The 22,131-nt window shown below is 38.6% G+C and overlaps 1 protein-coding gene across 2 annotated transcripts in view; it reads left to right on the forward strand.

The window, feature by feature from the left end:
- Nucleotides 1-20,963: 20,963 nt before the first annotated feature.
- Nucleotides 20,964-22,131, forward strand: part of RUNX1T1 (RUNX1 partner transcriptional co-repressor 1) — a 112,249-nt gene continuing 111,081 nt past the window's right edge. For both annotated transcript variants that reach the window (XM_008922106.4, XM_018078610.3), the window contains exon 1: nucleotides 20,964-21,216. Coding sequence is in view for 1 of the 2 variants with exons in the window: in XM_018078610.3 (XP_017934099.1) it covers nucleotides 21,189-21,216 (28 nt within the window). In the remaining variant the exon portion in view is untranslated. The remainder of the gene's footprint in view (nucleotides 21,217-22,131) is intronic.

The raw sequence follows: 22,131 nt of genomic DNA on the forward strand, positions 1-22,131 counted from the left end.
AAGGAGTTTTGCTACATATATTCTAAATATGTTTTCATCCCAAAGAGATGTTACAAATAACATATTCATAAATCTGCCTTAATTCATGCTTTCATGGAAAACTTTTAACACTTATGAAACAGCTGTTACAGTCAATTTTTGGTTTTGATTTTTTTTTTTTTGTTATAACAATTCCCTGTTTAAAAGCCATGATGTAACCTGATTCAGAAAAACACTTAACAAGGGCTTATGAAGCAGGACAAGGAGCAAACAAGACAACACAGCCAAGCAGTCTGTTCTACCAGGCAAAGCAGCTGGGCTGGATGACCACACACTCTGGAGAACGTGCCAGCTGTGGGCTTTCTGCTTTCTCATCTCTGGCTCTGCTGTCATCTGCATGTTCCCTCCAGGCTTCTATTTCTGAAGCATATGCATTCTTTAACACACTATTCGCTCCATCACCCCTAAAGGAATCCCTTTGTGAGAAGGCTGTGTCACAAAATAATAAAGAAAACTCCGAGTATAGCAAATTCTCCTCAATTCTAACACTATCAAAAGATATACCATTTTACCAGCAGCCACAATGCAGAGAACATATGTGTGTTTTTAACTTTAACAGCAAAACACTTCTGTTCTTCTTATACTTCAGAACTTTCTGAAATATGGTTTTTGATACCTTTTTTGGTGATTGATACATTTTAATTGCTGACAAAGTTAGAAATGTGTGTATTCATTACTTATTGAATATTCTTTGATTAATAGAAATGTCCACCTACTCTGCTCTTACTTTTATGAACCTTTTTATTGGACCCATAGCTTTCCCTGCACCTCAGCAAGCACATCATTAAAGTCCAAACATGCATTCTTTGAATACTCACATATGTTACATCACAGTAAAACTCACATAAGAATCATTAATAGGTGCATGCATTACAAGAATTACACATTATTTTAGTGTACTACAATCATAAGAAAAACATTAAAACACATACTGCTCAGATATGATCACCAGCTTCATACCTGAAGCTTGGCAAATGCCTGATTTCTAGGTTTCTACATAATAACTGGCTTGAGCAGGCATCTTCTCTCAAGCTAGCAAATTCAAGGCTAAAAGTAATTTTTTTTTCCACCAGTCCCCTAAATGTATGTTACATTCTCTTACGGATATTCAGGTTTTTGTTGTCCCATTGAGGTAATCAGGAAAATCATCTCCAGGGAAGCCACAACTTCCACAAAGGCTGAGACACATATATAGACCAGGGGAACAAAATTTTCATTTTTTATTGTGGAAAATATCTAGTAAATGAAAAGTGATGAACTTCAGAGCAGTGCCTATCAACATGGTCTCTTCAAGCAGTCATTAGCCTAGCTTTCAAACACCACAAAGGAACACTTTCTATTTATAGTTCACAAGTGCAGTGTGAAAAGAAAAAGGAAGGCATAGATAACTCATGAATTTCCACTGAACATTTTAGGAAACCAAATCTTCTGTGTGGTTTCCTGTCTTTTGGTCCAGCATTGTCCTGCTGAATCCTTTACACCAGTGTCACAAGCTGTTTTACCAGCATTGAATTCCTTACCTACATACTGAGCTATGAGAAACATCAAGCCCTCAGATAGCTGTAGCAATGCAGAGAGTTTTCACGTGAGACATCCACTGGTCCAGGAACTTGTTAGAAATGGACACTTCAGCACTCAATACTTCCGTCACCAGACATTCAATGTCAACCACAGCAACCTTTTGCCATTGACTGATGTGCAAAGTATAAAGCCACCTCAAAACAAGTTCTGTCTGTGACTTTTGATATTAGCCTCCACTTCTCAAGATCATGTCTGAGATCTGCAATCCTTTTTATAACTTTTTGATATCCTTGGAGAAGTCTATTTTTGCTAATCACCAGAAGAATAACATACTCGTCTACATGGCTATAAAATGCCTGAAAAGAATGAGTATGAGAGAAAAATGACAATAATAATTTCATTTTAATCAAAATTTTTCTACCTCCTATTTGATTCCTACAGTGGAAAATAAGAGGAACTACAGCACATAAGCTGAGGAAGATGCTATAGGATCCATAATTGGAATTCAGAGTATTATCACTAAAATATCTCCATGCTAAGCAGCAGTGGGAACAATAGTGATGCAGTGTGTCCACTCAGAGCGGTCAGTAGTTCAGTGTAACAGATCATTTTATATTTTTGAGAAATACCAGAAAAATCACACAGAAAATTGAACTGCATCCATGCCCAAATGTTTTAGTAACCAGGAAGAGGGGGACTACACACATGGATAAGAGAGGTCTAGATGCTATTTCAACTCCTAAGTAAATACATGAAAAATGATTTCCTCTTTAGGCAAAAAGCTTATCTCCATAGGAAAGTAGACTGGAAGAGGTGCCATGATAGGGTCACACTGCAGACAAACCCATAGAATGTTCCCCGTTTTGTAGGAATTTTATGATCTAAAAATGACCACAAAGGTCCCCAGGGTAGTAGGTTTGGAGAGTCACTTTGCTGGATCTCTATTAGCATGAGCTGAAGTGCTCAAGACCTTTTGCAGAGGAGAATGAGCATGGCTATGCCTTTTGGAATAATAAAGAGAATAGAAAAGAACATGAACCACTCACAGGCATACTGCAGTTCACGTGTTGCAAGAAGGAGCAAAATCAAAGTCTTCAGGTGTCATTCATAGCAACACTCATACCAAGTATGAGAGACATGGGGGCCTTTAGTCCCTTTTCTAGGAAGGCAAATGGTGTAACACAAATAATATAGCTGACTTCAGGGATGGTTTGGATCATCTTGATTTGAGAGGACATATGGGAGGGTGTGGATAGGCAACAATTTTTTGATCTAAGAAAATGTGCTAGTGAAAGCAGTGGAGTTAGTATAAGAACACATGCTGCTGGTAAAATAAGATGTTCATGGGCACTGGGGGTCAGATGTGCTGACACTTCTGAGATAACTTGATTGTGAAATTGCTGCATTAAAATTTTAGAAGAAGATGTGTAAAGTTAAAAAAAGATAAATCCATCTTCACTTTCCTAGCTTGAGCAGTTTAAGAGATGCTCAGCTGTGACTAGAGAGGAATAGATGCCAACTTTCCAGCGTGTGTGTGCACATTTCTTTTGCTCATAATTAATAGCCCCTGTGCTTGCTAAGTTTTTGGAAAGCAGCTCGCAGCCTACCTAGGTAATGCCTTCTGACAACGTTTTGAAGATCAGTTATGTCATATGGCTGCCTTTTAGAAAAAAAATTGTAATGCATAGCAGTGCCATATGGCATCTCTGAAGAATCAGCCGGATTGGACAGACATTCATTGGATAAAGTCCCACAGCTCTTGGAAAAGAATGTAGTCCTGTTGCCAAAATGTGGCCTTTGTTAATCTCCTAACTATTATTGTGCAGAAACCAATTCATCTGTATTAATTATAAACAAATTTTAATTACTTCAGTAAAAGCTCATTATACAAATATCTAATGCCAAACAAGCTGTCTTAACCCTTTGTGAGACTCCAAAGGAAACTTTAGATGTTTGATTGTGGGTGTTCTGTGAAAAACTGAAATTTCAGCAAGAGCGCAGAGTACAATTGTGTGACATTTATGTTTTCCTCTCTTCATATTTCATGTTATACGTGTGTTTTACAGACCCTATCAAAACAGTGCGTCTGTCGGTATAAAAGGCCATTTACAACTCAAACCTGAGAGCACATAACCAAACCTGACATTTTCTACTGTTCAAGATTTCAAAGTAAAATATAGTCCATTTTAACATTGCAATGATTCGCAGTGGCATGAATAATATGACAAACTGCGACCTGTTCATAGTAAAGCATTCACCACCGGCCAAGCTTTCTTGCAGCTTTTCTATCTGGCTTGTAGCCTTACCATCAACCAATCCACCTGAAATGCAGGAAAATTAGGGGTAGCTCAGGCACAGCTGTTGAACCTGCAGTCTGCACTCACAAAGAAGCTATTGACTCTGTTTCTTCTCACAGGAATATGTGTTTTACAGTAAAGTTAAGCAAAACACTGAAGTTAGTTATACTCAACAAATCTTTGTGTAAAATTTTCATTTATTTTTCATGCATACAGATTTGTCCTCTTGAGCTTGGATCCTTCCATTTGTTGGAGTCACTTTTTGTGCCATGATACAGTGTTCCTAAATACAGTATAGCCTGTCCAAGGGATTGGTCATCACAAAAAGGGCTTCTCTAATTTCACTTTGGCGTGGGTGGGTGGTAATGCTCTTCCTTGTAACTTGGCTACCATCAAGAAATCCTATAGGAGTCTGGAGAGGTTAACTCATTCAGACTGCTCTGCCATGTGACATATTAACACAACAGGCCCAAGGTCAAGAAAACACAAAGCAGGACCCTGGAATTTTGCCATGAGTTTCAGCTTTGAATGAAATCCAAAACTCAGTGAAAAAAAAGGAAAGGAACTTTCTTAGTTTGAGGTCAAAATCATCCAACCTACCTTAACTGTCCATCTTACTTCAATTATTAGAGCATACATAACCTTATACTATGACACTCTTGCAGTCTTAAATCTCTCCAGACTTGCTGAAAAATTGACCCACCTTAATTAAACCTATGGGAGTTTGACATACTGAGGGTTACAAATGACATTTCATAATTATATATATTCTCTTATTTCACAGGACTTTTCCTATCAGACAACATAATCTTAAAAATTCATACTTGTATAGGATTTTTTTAATAATATGTAAACTTGGGTGCTATTTGTGGTTTTATTTTACCACATCAATGATTTTGTCTTAAAACACATTCCTGATAGTGTTCAGATTCGGACCTTAAGAGCTTAAAACCAATAGAACCACTTTGTGCCTTCTTCCTGCCTTAAACTTTGGAATTCCCACTAAAAAAAAACAAAGTCTACCTCGCTCTATCTTTCCTGCTTTTGCTGTATTGGCACAAATATTGTCATGAGAGCTAATTCCAAGATAATTAATACACGGGTTTATCTTTATCTCTTCCTTTGAGTCTTTTGGTAATGTTACCTCTAATCATCAAGGTTAAGTACACCTTCTCAACATTAAATCGACAGAAGCACACTCAGTGCTCTGTATGTAATGGCCTTATGACCACTGAATGGCCTTATGACCAATAAATGGTCTTACACTCAATGAACACTCTTTAACATTAAGGACCATAAATTCCAATGGGCAGTGCAAACTGTTGAGCAAAGATTTTCTCTGGGATTGCATTCTGTTTTCCTGGAAATCCTGACTGAAATGTTGTGTAGAGAAATAATTTCTTCTCCTTAAAAGACAGAGGGGGTTCACAGAAGGAGAAATGAAGTGGACAATTTTTCTGAAAGCTTGCTAGTCCACTACACTTCTAGGAAAACATGTCTTATTTTAAATCCAAATCTTACAGTAAAAAAATACTGAGTCACAAATGCAGTAATCCAAGGAGTTTCAAATATTAAATTGTCATAGATAACTACTTGGTTTTCTGTTGTGTTTATGGGAAACTTTCAAGTGAATTAAAAATTAACATTTAGATTGAAAATGTAAAAACTGGATGCTTAAGTTTAGATACCTATGACATACAGCGATACCTCTTTAATAGCTGGATATTCAGAGATCCTAACTATGGAGTCCTCACTGAAGTAATATTAATATTATGTATAAATTTTATACATAAAGCCAGCAATCTGTTTGTATTTTTAAATACCGATTTATGCACCTAGCTTTAAATAACCATGATGATTCTACCAAAATAAGTAAGGGGCAGATGAGGAACAAAAGACTATTTTCCAACTTCCTTCCCAGAGGTTCTGTCTTACTAGATAGTACATTTTATTTCCACTAAGTTACAGAAAGAATACGTTTTCATTACATCCAGAATAAAAAGCATAGAACCAGAAATTCTTATTACTGAAAAATCAAATATGCTGTAGAAAATGTATGCTTGAAAGTCTTAAATTACATTTTATGTTTTGCCTACTTGGTCTTTTTTCCCATTATCTCTTACAATTAGGCCTTAGTAAATTGAGGGTTACAGTCAAAAACAGCAAGGAAGAATCATGAAGCTGGCAGGACTAACTGTGCAAGTAGCCAGAGCATCTGTTTCAAAACAGTGCCATGAAATAAAACTGCAGGGAAGAAAACGCATCAAGAAAAGAGATGCATTATCAAGAAAGCGGTGGCAGTCAAGAGGAAAGAGCCAGAGAAATCCAAATTAAAAGTGATACAAAATTTGGTGCCACCAAAATAGGTGACAGGTTATGTACTGACTGCCAGGGTTAGACTGGCCTGGACTTACCTGGATAATGTCAGAAGTGAAAAGCGCTTACAACACCACAATCAGAGCAGACATGTGCTGAAGCAGCCAAAAAGTCCCTTATCAGTAAGCCATCCCTGTTTTTTGAACCTTCCAGACCCTGACCAGAGCAACAGGTAGGACTTGTATGGAATGTGCTGTGGCAAACTTTTTTTTCATGTTTGTCTTTGTACTATATTAACTGTATAATATGCAAAAAATAATTAACCATGAGAAATTAAAGGCAGGCCATCAATAGTCCAACTTATATCTGATCAAATGTAGCAGGAGAATCTAATCTGGGAAAGTACAAAGGGACTTAACATTTTGCATATCAGGCCCAAACTATCATTCTGTGGTCATGTAGTGTTGCTGAGAGCAAAATACCAGGGGACAAGTCCAACACTTAGTAGGATGTTGTGCTGACATGTTGTATGTGTATTGCAGTGCCTTGGTACAGGTTGGGATAACACCCTTTGTAAGGCTGTTTCCCCCTATAAGTCAAAAGAGCTTCTAATGGTGATAAATTTCAGTATTTGTGTCAGACCAGATTAAATATGCTTTTGTACTGTCAGCTAAGTAGTACTCTACTTACTATTGACCTGCGCACCCCAGGTCAATAAAACTTTGAAAGGAAGTTGATAAAAATAGAATCAAGATGCCATAGTATTTTTTTCTTGGGGAAAAAAAATTACAAAACCTAGCAATGTGAACCACTGTACTTTTCTTGGCTTTTAATATTAAGCAATTAGCATTACTCTAAAATTTACCACAGCAGAAATTAATAATAGCCTCATTTTAAAATTCTTTAAGGATGACTGATTAATACCCTGGAAAGAAACCATGTCTGCCTAGTGCATGAGACTATTTTAATTTCTGTGATACTGCAGTTCCTAAGCTTATTAAGAGGTTTGGAGAGGTTTTCCAATTTTGATCATTTTACAGTAGGACAGGCTCAGTCTGAAAGAAAGTGTGCCTCCACATAGCTGCCAGTGTTTGCTTTGTGTTTATGACCCTGCGTTGATGCTCTTTCCTTTCAGTGATAAACTCTCACATGTGTCCCAGAGTAGGTTTTGATTTACTGGGAGGTACAGAAGGTATGTAACTTTGCTGAGATCTTCTTTCATTAGGAAGAAAAGCTGGTAGCTTGTGGCTATTAAAGTCACTGAGAGAAGAACGGGATTCCTCCTCCATGCTTCTTCCTTGGGAGCTATCATTAGATTGCATTTGTTGGGTGGGGATGGGGTGGGAGGTCAGCTGTGCTCCTCGGAGCTGAGAACAATATCCTGGTCCAAGGCCGATCCCGTGCTGGTGACCTTCTGGGTGTTGTGGCTCTTGTTCGCACTGTGCCGCTGTTTCCTGCTAACGCGATTTTTTTATTTAATATTAAGTACACTGGTGAAAACCACTATGTTAGAGCAGAGAACTATGATAATCACTAGAGAATCTGAGAAAATATTTGTAGTGTTAAATACCGTGATCATGCACTTTATGACATAGTACCATCATAACACTTTGTTCTTATCTGAAACCCTGTGAGTCATTTCCCCTCATTTTCTTCCTTACCAAGAACTATAGTTGCCATAAACTCAGACTTATTCTTGATTCCTTTTTAAAGAAACAATGCTTGCCAATTCTTCTGAGTTGTTGAAAAAGCACACAACTCAAAATAGTATATTTGATAGTGCGAGTAACCTTTGAAATGATCTGTGGTATTTTTGCTACAGATACCCATCCTATAGTGTTGCATAATGACATCCAAATAGTGTAAACAGTTTTCCAAGAAAGACATTCAGTTAGTCTGGAAGAATGACACACCCTGTGTAGGAAGCTAATATGTACAGAAATAAAAGAGGTGACAGAGCTTTTCTTCTCTCTTGTTATAATTTTAAGTCCTATACTTATACAACATGAGTAGAGGAAACGATGGAGGGAAATGGAGGGAACTCCCAACTCCCTCTACTGGGAAGAACCAGAAGACCTGCTCTGGACACCTTTCCTTTTATTTTTATACATATATTTCCTGTTACTTTCTCCAAAGATGATTTTTTTTTTTTTTGTAATTGGGTCATTTCAACATGCACAACTCATCCTGTGTTGCTATCAGCACCCTATTTCTGCAAGATTGCAGGTGCTACTGCACAGTGCTTGCTTTGGGTGGTGTAAATCTGACTATGGTGAGTTGGCTTTGGTGGGATACTGAAGTCTGGCTCTCAGCAGGGAACCAAGATGACCTGAGGGCACAATTTTGGCCTTATCAAAACTGGTAGAGTGAGAGCTCACAAAGCCAAGAGTGTCACCAGAGATGGTGATGGTCTTTTTGAGCCTCCTATAAAGGTGTAGACCCTATAAAAGAATAGGATTCCCTGACCAGTGGTGGTGGCAATGGTAGTGAGCTCCATCCCATCTGACTGTGGACAGCAGAGCTGAAAAGTCTCACCTGCTCTGAATGGATTCACACTAGAGTGCATTTTGGAAGGCCATTTCTGTGAGAGCAGGGGCAGAACACTGGGGTCACTCCTGGGTATTCCTGGTTGATATAGGAAAGGGAGGTTTTTGGCAGATAACGTTTGTGCTGAGATCTCTGTTACCTTGGCACTGAGAATCTGATACAGCCACTAACCAATGTGTTGACATATAAACGGGCAGATTTCATATTTCTGATTAGAATACAACAATGACTTTGATGACTGACAAAAGAGATGAGAAAAGGGATCATACTTTTCCCTTACCCTGCACCCCTTCCCTCCCCCAATCTTGTATTCTCTGTTACTCTGGTTCTCATGGGAAATAGAAGTACTTGATAACACAGAGAAGCATTTGCAAATACAATAAAGGAAGTTTTATTTCCTAATTCACAAGGCCAGAAGTATGAATATGATTATAGAAAGAGACGTAAACCACATGACATATTTTTTAAAGAAATACCACAACGACACACTGAATGTTGTCCCCAGCATTGTCACTGGCCTCTAGAAGTTACACCTGTGAAACAGAATAGCTCTTTCTCTCTTTTTATACTGTTTTATGACACCATATCAGAAATTTATTGTTTAACAAAATGCGATGCTGTCCAGATTTCCAGACATGTATATAAATAGCATGTGTGAAATTAATAGTACAGAAAACTTAGCACAAGAAGTGATGAAGTACACTTTAGCATGAAGAGTGGTGATGTATACGTTAGCACATCAATTTATCCAATGTGAAGTCAAGCAGAAATTATTTATAAATCATTTGTCTTTCTAAAGGAAGGTGATGCTAAGATGTTGCCCTTAATATGTTTGATAAGCACATTCTGATGTGATTTAAGTCTTTAGATAGACTCAAAATGAATACAGAAAGCCTTGTGGCTTTGATACCAACAAGAATGAACACATCAGAGAGTACCTGATATGTAGAATTGTAAAGAACTGACAAATACATCTCACAGAAATCTTACAGTTAAAAGCCAAGATAAATTTTTAAAAATGTGGGATAAGTGGCACAGCAATAATAATTTACGAAAAATCAAAGTTGCTGTGAAAACAATAGAAAGAGAGGGAGGAAGGATGGAAGGAAGGAAGGCAGGAAGAAAGGAAGAAAGGAAGAAAGGAAGGAAGGGAGGGAGAGAGGGAAGGAGGGAGGCAAGCTTGATCAAGCCTTATCAAGGAAATTGGACATGAATCGACATGTACGCAAACCAGAGATCCCAGGGTGACTGTTTCCACACAGAGAAGGAAGGTGACAGCTCTGCCCCTCAACCATGCAGAAAGGATACATGCTCTCAGGCACCTCCTTATTTTCAGCTATGCTTTACCTTTACTGTGGAATAGGAACCTGAGTACGAAGAAATTGAGGACAGGTAAACAGACAAATTGTAAAGCAGCAGATACTGCCAAGCCCAGTTTTGGTGTCCTTGTCCTGATATCCCTGAGGATAGTGACTGTAATTTCCACTTTGCTTTGGTGATGAGGGATCAGGCTGATCCTGGAAGTTTCAGTTGGACTCTTTGGCTTTAAGCAACAAAAAGGTCAGACAGGTCTGGGACATGAGCAATTTGAAATCATTTACAGCGTAGACCAGGAGAAATGTAGAAGCAATCTGGAAAGAATTCCTTATGTCTCCATTAAGAACAATGAAAACTAAATCCTCTCTCCTTGATTTTTTGTTTGATTTTTCTTTCTAAATAAGTCTAAAATTCTAGGGCTACAGTGAAGAACTACACAGTAGCGGTCAAAAGCTTAGTTGGATGGAGACATACCACACACTGAACCAACGTCTGCTTTGGTTATTCAGGCAAAGATCCTCTTCTGATGATTTTTTCTTCCCCTAATAACTTCACTATAAGTAAGTCTTTCAAATAGTTTTTGCACAATGAACAGAGGAGACAAGGCCAGTTTGGTGAAATCTGACAAATTCAGGAAAAAGTGGTTTAGACCAATTGAAGTGGTATATGTTTCTCTCATGCCAAGTACTGCATAAAGTTTTATTTTCCACAATTTAAAGAAATTATTTTAGGATAATCTACAGATTAGAACTCAAACCTGAAGTGCTACTTGGCTAGCTTTTTTGGCATCAGTTGTGGTGAAAATATCACATAAGTAGACTTAAGAGGTCTTTTCTTACTCTATTCTTGTCAGCAGGGAGATCTAATTCACAATGAACCAATATACCAACAACCTTGCAAGAAGCATGTAGGGACTCAGACAAGGTCTACTACATCATGACAATGCTGAAATGGTGATATCATTCAGAAATACTGCTTTGACCACCAGATTGGCATCACAGAGAGCTCAGAATGATTCCAAAGGATTTCCTGTGAGCCCTGAAGGGAGTATATAATTGTAATCATAGGTTATTAGGAGTTTGAGAAACATTGCAACGTTAAACTTAACACAAGTTGTGAAGGTGATGGAAGCTGCTGGACTAAAATACCAGGAAAATACAGGCTATGGCAGTCAGGATATGTGACAGACACAAAGTAAAATAGAACAAGAAAAAGATCAAGACTGTATTTGAAATACTACCATAAAAAAATGTATCAGAACTAGTATGGTTCATCAGCATGATAAAATTTGAAGCAAATTCATACTTAAATGCTTGTTAAAAAGGCCAATCTTTTTTTATTAACTGCTTAGAGCAGACATTGAAAAGAAACAAGATAAAGAACAGGAGTGTGCTTTTGATAGTTTAAAGACTCTATTGACTACACTCCCAGTTCTGGCATTTTATGATATTTCTCAGTCTACAGCTGTTTCAGCAGATGCCAGCAGCTATGGTCTTGGTATGGTGCTACTCCAATTATATGGACATGATTGGAAACCTGTAGCTTATTGTTCCCGATAGCTTTCAGATGCCAAAACCAAGAACGATCCAATAGAGAGAGAATATTGGACAACCATATGGACAAAAAAAGAATGATATAGCATGTTCTTGGTCTTGATAATGTCTAATGACAGTCCCACGATTCCCATTTTATTAATAAGGTACTGTTTAGACTGTAGAGATCATTCACACATTTGAAATACAGGCAAATTTCCCTACTGTAAAATCTGTTCACATTAAGTACATCTGGAAACTTATGGAGATCACTCTCATCAGTAGAAGCGGTCATCAAGGCCAAAGTACAGGTTGGTATCCTTTTGACACACTGGCATCTCTGCAGAAACCAGATGTGTTAAACTAATCACACATTGCTTTTGCACTATTGCTACACAGATTTGCAGTGATCTAACCCTGCTAGCTCAGGCATTTATCAGTGACCCTTTATGGCTTCAGCAGGCAGACAGATAGATGAAATCTGACACTGATATTTATCCAGTTGAAGAGCAGTATACAGGTACAAGAGTTCCAAGTAGGTAGCTCCAAAACCAAGAGATAAAATCACAAATCTCATGATATCTAGAAAGAAAGAATTCAGAGAAAGCTCACATGCACAACATTAAATGGGAGACTTTAGGGAAGAATGGTGAAAGTAGCATCAAAGGAGAAAAATATCTGGTTGGTTTCTTGGGCTTCCCATTTTTCTTTTCTTTTCTTTCTTTTCTTTTCATTCCTTTTTTTGATTTTAAGATGTGTGGCTATCCTGCTTCTCACTCATTCCACACAGAAGTAGAACACAGAAAAGTTTATATATATATATGTGCACATATGTACATATATATATATATACATATATATATATACATATATATATATGTGAGCTAGATACTCTGAGATACACAAAGCCTGCAAGGCCTATTCAGTAGCTTTTGTGATGTAGAACAACCCCCAACACATGACATCCAACCTGATGAAAATCTGCCATCTTATATGGCTCTGTTTAAAGGCCTTCAGATGAACAGATGTTAACTCTAGGAATCCTCAAACTTTCTTTAACTATTGGAGTGGATCCCAAAACTCATGCAAACTCATTAGGAAACCTTGTTCTGATATATCTGAATGAACAAGTATATTAGACTCTCTCAGCTTTTTTCATTGTCTGTTACTGGTCTCTGAAATGCTGATCGTGTGACAGCCATGCCAATAAGGAGATAATTTTGTTGAAGAATGCTAAATTTAATAAACAGAAATCTTGAGCTTTGAAATTGGAAATCTGAAGGAATCAATTTCACAGAAGTCACAGAAAATAGAGAAATTGACTTCATCTTGAAATCACTGAAGCCTACATTTCATCAGGATCTGCAATTTGATGCTGTGTACAAATTTCACTAGAACATTGTTTATCGACCAAGAAAGGTAAAGGGAGGGCTTGCTGAGATGTACATCGTTCATTGTCTCCTCAAAATTGTATGAGAAGATAAACAAAAAAGACTGGGAAGCTTCCAGACAAAAAATGTTAAGAAGAGAAGTAGGTTTTTATTAAATAAAGTTTGAATAATTAGTCACTGTGAGAAAGAGGGAAATACTTCTGTAAATAACCATGAAGGTATTCACCTTCTCACAGTGATCTGGTCAGTATAAAAACCTTTTCATTATATAAACTAAGGAAAATTGAAAACAAATGGAAGCTCGTGCTATGTCATCAAATAGACAAATACAAATTATTCATTAGCTCTAATTTAAAATGCGAACCTTTTTTTAAAATTGTCATTGCAGATTTGCTACATAAGAGTTGAAGAACAGAACCAGCTGTAAGTTCTTCCTTTGGCTGCAAATCCTGGGGAGATCTCACAGTTTTAAGACTGAAGCCAGTCATCACGTAACGTGTCTTTACCAACACAGATATCAATACCCTTTCGCAAACTCATAGATACCTCAGTGACATCAGAAATGCAGATATTTAATCAGAAATGTTAATTTCTGACACAGGACCTTCCAAAAAGCTTATTTTCTTGTTAAGTTGCTTGCAAAGTGGCAGGGGCTGCCATAAACTGGACCTTTTGCAGCACCATGTCCCGTAGGTGGTGAAAGCGGCTCAGAAATCACAGCTTCTTGGGTCTCTTGGATGATTTAGACACAGTTTGTAAGTTGTGTCACTGCTGGCAGTGAAAAAACACAAATCAAAACAGAGAAAGTACTCTTTTATGTATTTTAACATGTTTATGTGTTGCAGACTAAAGATAGTTTCTAGTTTTGAAATTTTTTAAAACGCCTTCTAAATTTTACTTCCTAGTTTTCTGTTATGTAGGACAAAACTATCAAATACATTCTGTTTATTTTTTTTGCCCATGGTTAAAAGGCAAGTAATTATGTAAGGAAAAAAAGTTTGAGCTAAAAATACATTATTTGAAATGAATATTTTTAGTAATAAGGTCTGTGAGTGTTCTAGTTTGGCTCCTTTCCTAGGAAATCAGTGGCCAAACACATCAGTTATTTCAGTGAGACAGAATCAGGTTGTTTCTGCAGATGAGCAATAAATTATTATGGCACTTTGGATGAGATTTTGACACATGCAGCAGCACCTAATTTCAAGAAAAGTTACAACAAACTGATGGAATATGCACCAGAATTCAAATAAAGGTAGCTCAATTTAGCTCTTTAGCCATACAATATGTGCATTTTCTAAGACATCCTCACTGTTACTTTCCCTTTAAAATGTAATTTTGTGCATTGCACTGTGTAGTGTTAAAAGTGTTATGTTTATTTCCTCATTATTCTATAAATAGCATGTCTCACACTGTGCTTTGTTCTTTCTGAATATTTCAGAATTTGGTTTATCTACTTCCTATGTCCTCTTAACTTGCATCTTTAAATTTTTTGAAAAAGAAAGCTTTTTCCAGCAAAAGGGGAAAAAATACTTCTCTCTTCTGTAAGACATAATTTTTTCATTAGTCTACTTTTCCTGTTTGTCTGAAAGGAGAAATAATAAGTGACTTATGTATCAAAGCATCTTCCCTGTAATGATGTGCATATGAGACAACATTTTAAGTTGTTATTGATCTGCAAATAACTATTCCTGAGCAAACTAGATTTCATCAGTTTCTTTCTGAAAATAAACCAGGCTTTAAATAGAGTCCAACAAATGAAGTAGCAGCAGACTCAATTATCTAACTGAGTTTTTTCCACAGCAAACTGAAACTTTGAAATACCATCTTTGTTCACTATGACGCTTGATTGTTAGCGTTTTTTTAAATAAAATATTTACTTTATAATAACGTGCATTTTTCAACTTAAGTTGCGAACTACACCCTAGTTAAAACATGATTTTTGAATTGTTGCCTTGTGAATTCTGAAATAGCCATGGAAGGACTAACTATACCTGAGCAAGGTAAAGTCTAAACTGGCTTTTGGTTTGCATATGAACAGTTAAAATATATGCATATATATACACAGTTGTAAATACAATGTAAAGGGAACTAGAATACCAAAATATCTGAGTGGCTTCCAGAGTATTTCTGGACCTCTGTGGGGAGTTTCCCAGGTTATAGAGACACATGCATTTTGAATCAATCACTATAATAAAAACTGTCTTTAAGAACAAACTTTTTTTTTTTTTTCAAAACAGAGGCTTTAAAACCTATCTTTGTTTAACTTAGTTTGATGCAAATATAAACAGTGGTTAGGAGGGATGTGGAAAATGCGGTTTCAGTTACATCATACTGAGGTCATGATATTAATAGAGTTCCCAGCTTAGATCAATTTGGTTTTATTTACAGATGGAGACATGGAGATCTGATATATCAAGAGAGGACTTTACCCCTCTTTGTGAAATCTGAATTGAGCCGGATTTTCAATACAGGAGCAGGATCAGTATTTTGGTTAGTTGCAGTCAGCAGGGAAATGCAGTTATATTCCCAATTTAAGCCTGTATGTAAGTGGAATAATGTACTGTCAACATGTCAGTAAAAAAGATAAGAGAGTTATGTTGTTAGCCTTCCACATACAAAATGTCACTGTGCTTTTTCGGAGACGTAGCACTGAGGGACTGTGTATATACAAAAGGAAACCTGGAACAGATCATGCACCTTGGATCCATTACCTCATTGTAGCTGTGCACCATTATGTACATTACAGAAGGCCACTGCCTCTTTACAGTAGGTATATTTAAAAAGGGAATGTGCTGGCCTTCAGAGGGTTGTCCTAAGAGAGGTCCCCCTTCTGCCTCTGAAGCAAGGATTCCCCAGCCTGCAGCTCAACTTTTGAGGGACTTCTAGTGGTGTTGAGGTAAAGCAGTTCATGGCTGCTTATTTTATTACTGTCTGATATTAGACCACTACTGTTTATTGCAGGTGGCTGCCCAGCAGGTGGGAAGTTAAGGAACTGTATGCATGTGTGTTAGGGCAATGGTTTCCCCCTGTTACGAAAGGTATCCTGTGTGTGAGTGTGTGTGTGCTGCGTGGCAGTCAATACAGCACTTATTGCTTCCAGGAACCTCAACAGCAAAATGTATCCTGTACTTCGACATTAAAGGAAACCAAATTTATCAGTTCCATTTTGGTGGTTTTGTGTTTGTTAGAGAAGAAGCACCAAACCTGTATTATTTCAGCACAATCTATTACCTTGGCTTCAGCACAGACAAAAATATTTCAGCACTAAAAATAAATATCTTTGATTTTAAATACATTTAAATATTAATTTGATGAATATTCAATACTTATTTATTTGCATAACTAAAACATAGACAATGGATTAAGACAAGACAAATAAACTTTTCAAATAATTTTTTCTCTCTCTTTTTGCTTGATATGCTTTATTTAACCAGTGGAATTTTTTCTCTTGAAAAGTTGTGGGTTTTAATAAGAAGCCATATTTTATTGAAAATGAGTGACAAAGGTGGCATTCCCACAAATGACTGCCAATACATAATTTTTGTTTATGTGATCTTTCCAAAATAACCCAGCTCCCCTTTTTCTGTCACTATGCATATATTCTTCTGCAAAGTGCTTCAGAATGCTGAAATATTAAAATGTTTTTAGGACTCCTGACAATTCCAAAAGGAAACCAAAAATACAAAAAGTGTCCCTAGTATACTAAGGAATATGCCATATAAATATACATGAAGCAGAGCTAAAATCTATCACATCAGAAAAAGAGAAGGTGTCAAAATGTACATCAGTGGAGCTTATAAACTCCTGAAAGCAGATAGTGACCCTTTTGTTTTAATTTGGAAAGAACTTAATACGTTTTCCTCACTACCAAAGGGTAAACAATAGTATGAACAGAAAGAAAGGCAGGTAATATGTCAGCTCTTGCAGCATGTACATCACCTAGTGGACATGCTTTGCATACTAAACTGTGGGGATCTATCCTGCTGCTGCACATTTTCTGCTCACATTTTCAAGCGTTAGTCCTGGTGCACGTTTTCCAAGTATGTGGAGCTGCAAAGCACAACCAGCAACTTAGGGTTCACCTTCCCCAGCCCTTGCCAAGCCCCGAGCAGGGGCAGCATTTCTGCAACACCTGACTTCTTATGTCTTTGCTGCTTTTCCGCATGGGGGCCAAAGCAGGACATAGCCTGTACCCCCAGCTAAACTGAAAGGATTCTCTGAAGAAAGCGTATGCAACATTAGTGTGAATCTTGCAGCAGCCTCCATCCCACTGCAGTCCTCTGCACTGCACAGCCTACAAAAGGTGTGCACACCAACCGAGATGGAAATGAAGCAGAGCCCATACTAACATGTAAAATATACTTGTAAATTAGAGGAAAAATCAGAAAAATATGGTTATGGGAAAGGTTTGTGAGTTAAAATTATCAAGGATCCAGCTTAGCATTCTATCTGAATATTTAGTTTTATATGAACGTTTACTGTGCTGCTCCATCCAAACGCAGTTTGACAAATAAATGCTGTAGTAACTACCTACAGCCCCGATCCAGATGCCAAGGCCCAACCCAGCTTCAACGGAAGCAAATAGAAGGATTCTCATGCACTTCATGGATGGTGAAAGCGAGATTTTGGAAGTGGAAGACACGTTTATAGAGAAACATCACAGAAAAAAAACAAGTATGGACTTAAAGTCTGCACAGTTTGACTGAAAAAGTGTCTGAGGAGCTTGAGCTCTGGATGGGAACATGTGACAATGTGTAACACTCTGAGCTGCAAGGCAGTGACAATTAGGAGGGACATACTTGTCTCTATTTTTAAACAGCAATGAGGTGAGTTGATATTTAAATTCTCTTCCAAGAATTTCAGTGCAGATGACTGCCCATAGTATAATTATTCACAGTAAAGAGTGAGCCATGTTTCAGCTCTGAACATTTGATCAGTCTCTGTACAATCAAAATATAGTCAGATTTGGACAGCCTAGCAGGATATTTCTGACTTCCATGTGCAACTATACTTTTACCAGCCTTCCTCTCACACAGTGTCACACAGTGATACACAGTGTAAATCCTTCATATGTCAAATCAGACGTGGCATCTACAGTCTGCAGAAAAAATCTGTAGGGTGTAAAGTTACCAAGTATTTGTGAGGTCTACTGTGAGGCTGCATTTTTTTTTCTTTACTGAAACATGAATTCATCTTTCGAAGAATATGTTTATTTTTCCTCTTTCACTAAAACATATCTACTTTCGCCGGGAAATAAATAAAGGAAACAAAAAGGTACGGATAAGAGCAGTTTGCAATAAGCCAGCATTTAATCATCAGCTTTGCAATATAATGATAACATTTTATGGTTACAATCTTTTATTATTTAGGAATCATGCCAATTTATTCTCCCAGCGTGTCTGAGAAAACTATAGTTGCCACCAAGAATCGGTATTTACCACTCTCTAATACACTCCGTTATTTGGGAAGGCTTCCTCCTTACTCGGAGCAGTGGGAAATGCCATGCAAGATGAGCCAGGGCTAGGGGATTAATAGGTGATTTCTGTATTTTTTCATTATGGAAAGAGAACACAGAATTCTGTAAACTTTCTGGATACTAAATTGTTAATGGTTCAGACTACAGTTTCCAGAGTTTCTAAATCTAAGATGATGTTCCTCCACTAATTTGAACTGTAATACCTAGAAAGTTGATTGAACTTTTAGAGTGAAGGTACATGCTAAAGAGGAAGCACTGTGGGTTTTTTTTAAAGCTGTAAACTGAGAATTAGGACTCGGCGTTAAGTCCCTGACACTTCAGCAAAACATGCTCTGAGACCACTGGCAAATCTCTTCTTTATTTTTCACCTTACACATAGAACAATTGGAATGAAAGTATTACACCACAGAGATTTTCAAACTAAAGTTTCTAGATCTGCTGTAGACAAAAGAAGCCTTGTAAAATTTACTACTTTTAGATTATTTTTAAATATTTGAAGATACTTTTTTGAAGGTTCTCCCATAATTTTGGCCTTGATATAGACCAGATAGTTTTTAAATTAGAAATCCATGCCAGACTTATGGCTGCTCACCATCTTTGTAAATTGAAATCACAGTAGACCAAAACATGTTCTGATATATGATCTGTGGACCTGAATTTACTTCAAGGTAAATTTGACACTGTATTACAAGATGCAAACCAGTTCATTAAAGTTCCATGTCCTTAAATATCTGCAGAAAAGGTAGATTTATCCAGATCATAAAATAAATTTTAAACATATTTTCAAAATCAACCAAAATTTCAAAGCCAGCCACAGAGGCAGACAAATACTGCTATAAATATGCATATAAATATACATATAAATACTTTCCCCCCTTCTGGAAATGTGTATGTGTTTATGATAAACACATGGAAAGATACTTTACATTCAATAGGTCAATTTATGTGTTTAAAATTAAGCATTTGTAAGTTTGCAAGATCAGGCCTATAGCGTATGTGTATGTGCATGTACATGTGTATGTACAGGAATAAAGAAGGCAGCTTGATAAGAAGTTCTATTCTATGCTCACTATTTTACGTAACATCTGACATTTGAAAAAATGAAGCTAAATGTCCTGGCAGTTCTGACAGTTCCAATACATTATCTGAAATCTGAAAAAAACCCAAAACAATGCACTTTTTTACTCTGAAGTAAATATATGAAGTGGATGTGCTTTTTTTTTTTTTTTTTTTTTTTGTAGAGACGTCTTCTTTTTATAGTGTCAACATGATAGCAGAAATACCAGTTTGCTGCTATATGTTGTATGACTGACAATAATACTCTCTGTAACATGTAGAAGGGAATAACTGATGAATTGGAAAATATATGGATGCCTACCGAAATGATTATGTAATGAAACACGAAGTCAAATGGTGGCATGCTTCTATTAATTGTAGATGATAGTAATTAATTTTCGCTGCAGTTGCGATCGTGTCACTGCTTTCATAAGAACCCAGAATCCCCTTCCAGGAAAGTGTGAAATTGCATCTGGGTTCTCTAAGCCATGAAAGACTATAAATTTCTTTTAAAATAAGAGGGGGAGGCCTTCCTCGATACTGTACCTTAGAAAGAGGAAAAAACAAAGGGAAAAAGAAAATGATAATTGTTTTCTCTAAGGCTATTATCTAATGCAAAAGCAAACAATCTGACTGGAAATCAGCTAACAGAAGGGGATTAGAGAGTAGATCTGAGAGTGGCTTGATTTCTAGCACTGCTGTCTCTTCACACAGTGATGAGACACAGGCAGAGCAGCCAGGAGCTCTCCAGATGGCTAGAGAAAGTGTTTGTCTTGGGTTACTGCAGGGCAGTCTGGACTCTTAAAGCCGGGGAGGCATCATTAGGGAGCAAGTTAGATGTCCACCCAGTAAAAGCGAGTGAGAGAAAGAAAGAGTAGGCAAGCTGCCCGAGAGGGACCGCGCTCGCCTATTGTTAACATATACTTGACCCCCACTAACCTCCTCACGACACAGATGTCTCCTACCTCTATCACCTCCCACTGCTTTAAGCCCTCCCCCCCTGCACCTGGGTAGCGGGGCCGGCCCGGCTGCCGGCAGTATGCTGCCTGCCGCGCGCGCTGCCTGCTAGCGGGGAGCCGGGCGGAGCGGGAGCGGGGCAAGCGGCGGCAGCTCGGCGGCGCTCCTCGGGCTCGCTCGCACGACGGCAAACGGGCCGCTCGCCGGGCTCACTATGCTTCGGCTGCTCGGGGGAACTAGGCAGAGATCCCGGCACTGTCGGACAGCGGCCGAGCTCCTCCTCCTCCACATCCACTTGTCTGAGACGGCGGCGCGCATCAGCAAGGAGAAGGACTGCATTAACTATCTCGGACTGGAGACTTTGGGTATTTGTCTGCCTTCTCCCGGGAAACCAGTAGCTCTCTCGAGCTGATCCGCTTTAAAAAAAAAAAAAGAAGCGCGAGTAAGTGTGTGTGGGGGGGAAGAGCAACCTGAGTTCTCCTCAGCTCGTTGGACTTTTGGACCGTGAAAAAAAAAAAAAAGAGAGAGCGAGAGAGGGTGGTGGTGGGGGGGAAGAGCAGCTGGAGTTTCTCCTCAGCTCGTTTTGACTTTTGTGGACGTGGATCATCTGGACTGCGAAGGGAAGCCGCGCAGCGCTGCTCTCCCCTTTCCCACCCCCTCGCCCCTCCAGCAGCCTGGGCTGCCGGCTCTCCCCCGACCAGGACGGGAACTTTTATTTGCAGCTCACAGCCCGAAGCGAATGGTGGGCATCTCCGGTCCTCTGCAGTGTGAGTACGGGCGCGGGCAGGGTTGGGCAGGGCGCGCCGGGGCGGGAGCAGCCCGAGACCCTTTTCTTCCCCTTTCTCCTCTACTGCAAGGTTTCCCCGGCTCTGAGGGGCTCCCGTGGCTGTAACTAACCCAGGCGGACCGGGGCTGCCGCTGTGCCCGGCCAGTTTAGCGCTGCATGCAGCCTTATACGCTCTGTCCCCGGCTCACAAACTAGCACTCCGGATATTGCTCAAGAGCTTAGAAACCAAATAACAGAGTTTTGCTGAAAATAACCCTCCCGGGTACACATTATTCCATAGCGTTAGATTTCTGTCTGGATTTAGGGCTTGCCCTTTTTTTTCCTGCCTCCCGTCTCTCCAGACCTTAGCTCCGGCCCAAAGCGAGTCGGAGTGCCTGAAATATTTCTGATGGGATTGTTTTGTTTCGCTTGTTTGTTTCACTGCAATCATAGGTTTATGCAGCACTGGTAACATTACTTGGGGCTATTTTGCAAGAAATATTTCAGGTGGTACGCGTCGCCTTTAGCAGCACCGCGATCTTGCAAGTATCTCGTTTCCTAAAACGACAGGATAACGTTAGAGATTGCATTTCCAGAACTGCAATACAATGTAACTGTGTCATCTTGTGTGACTGAGCCGAATGGTTCAATTCTATAAATTCGTAACAGACCGTCGATAAGGGAGATTGGAAGGATGAAAACGTTCCAATGAAAACATTCACAGCCATTTAGACGAGCCTTTGACTTTTGGCGAGTTCGAGTCCTTTTGTTAGTGTCAAAGTTGAGAAACTGGGTTTGGGATGGGGAAGGATTTGCCGCCCTAGGAGGAGCACCCGTGACTCCGTTGCGGAGTTAATTTATATAGAAATATCTGTCGTTCCTGTACTCTCCTCTCCTAAATGTTAGAGAGAAACCG

Source organism: Manacus vitellinus, unplaced genomic scaffold (assembly GCF_001715985.3).
Source record: "Manacus vitellinus isolate BGI_N305 unplaced genomic scaffold, ASM171598v3 scaffold_1_pilon, whole genome shotgun sequence".
Lineage (NCBI taxonomy): Eukaryota > Metazoa > Chordata > Aves > Passeriformes > Pipridae > Manacus > Manacus vitellinus.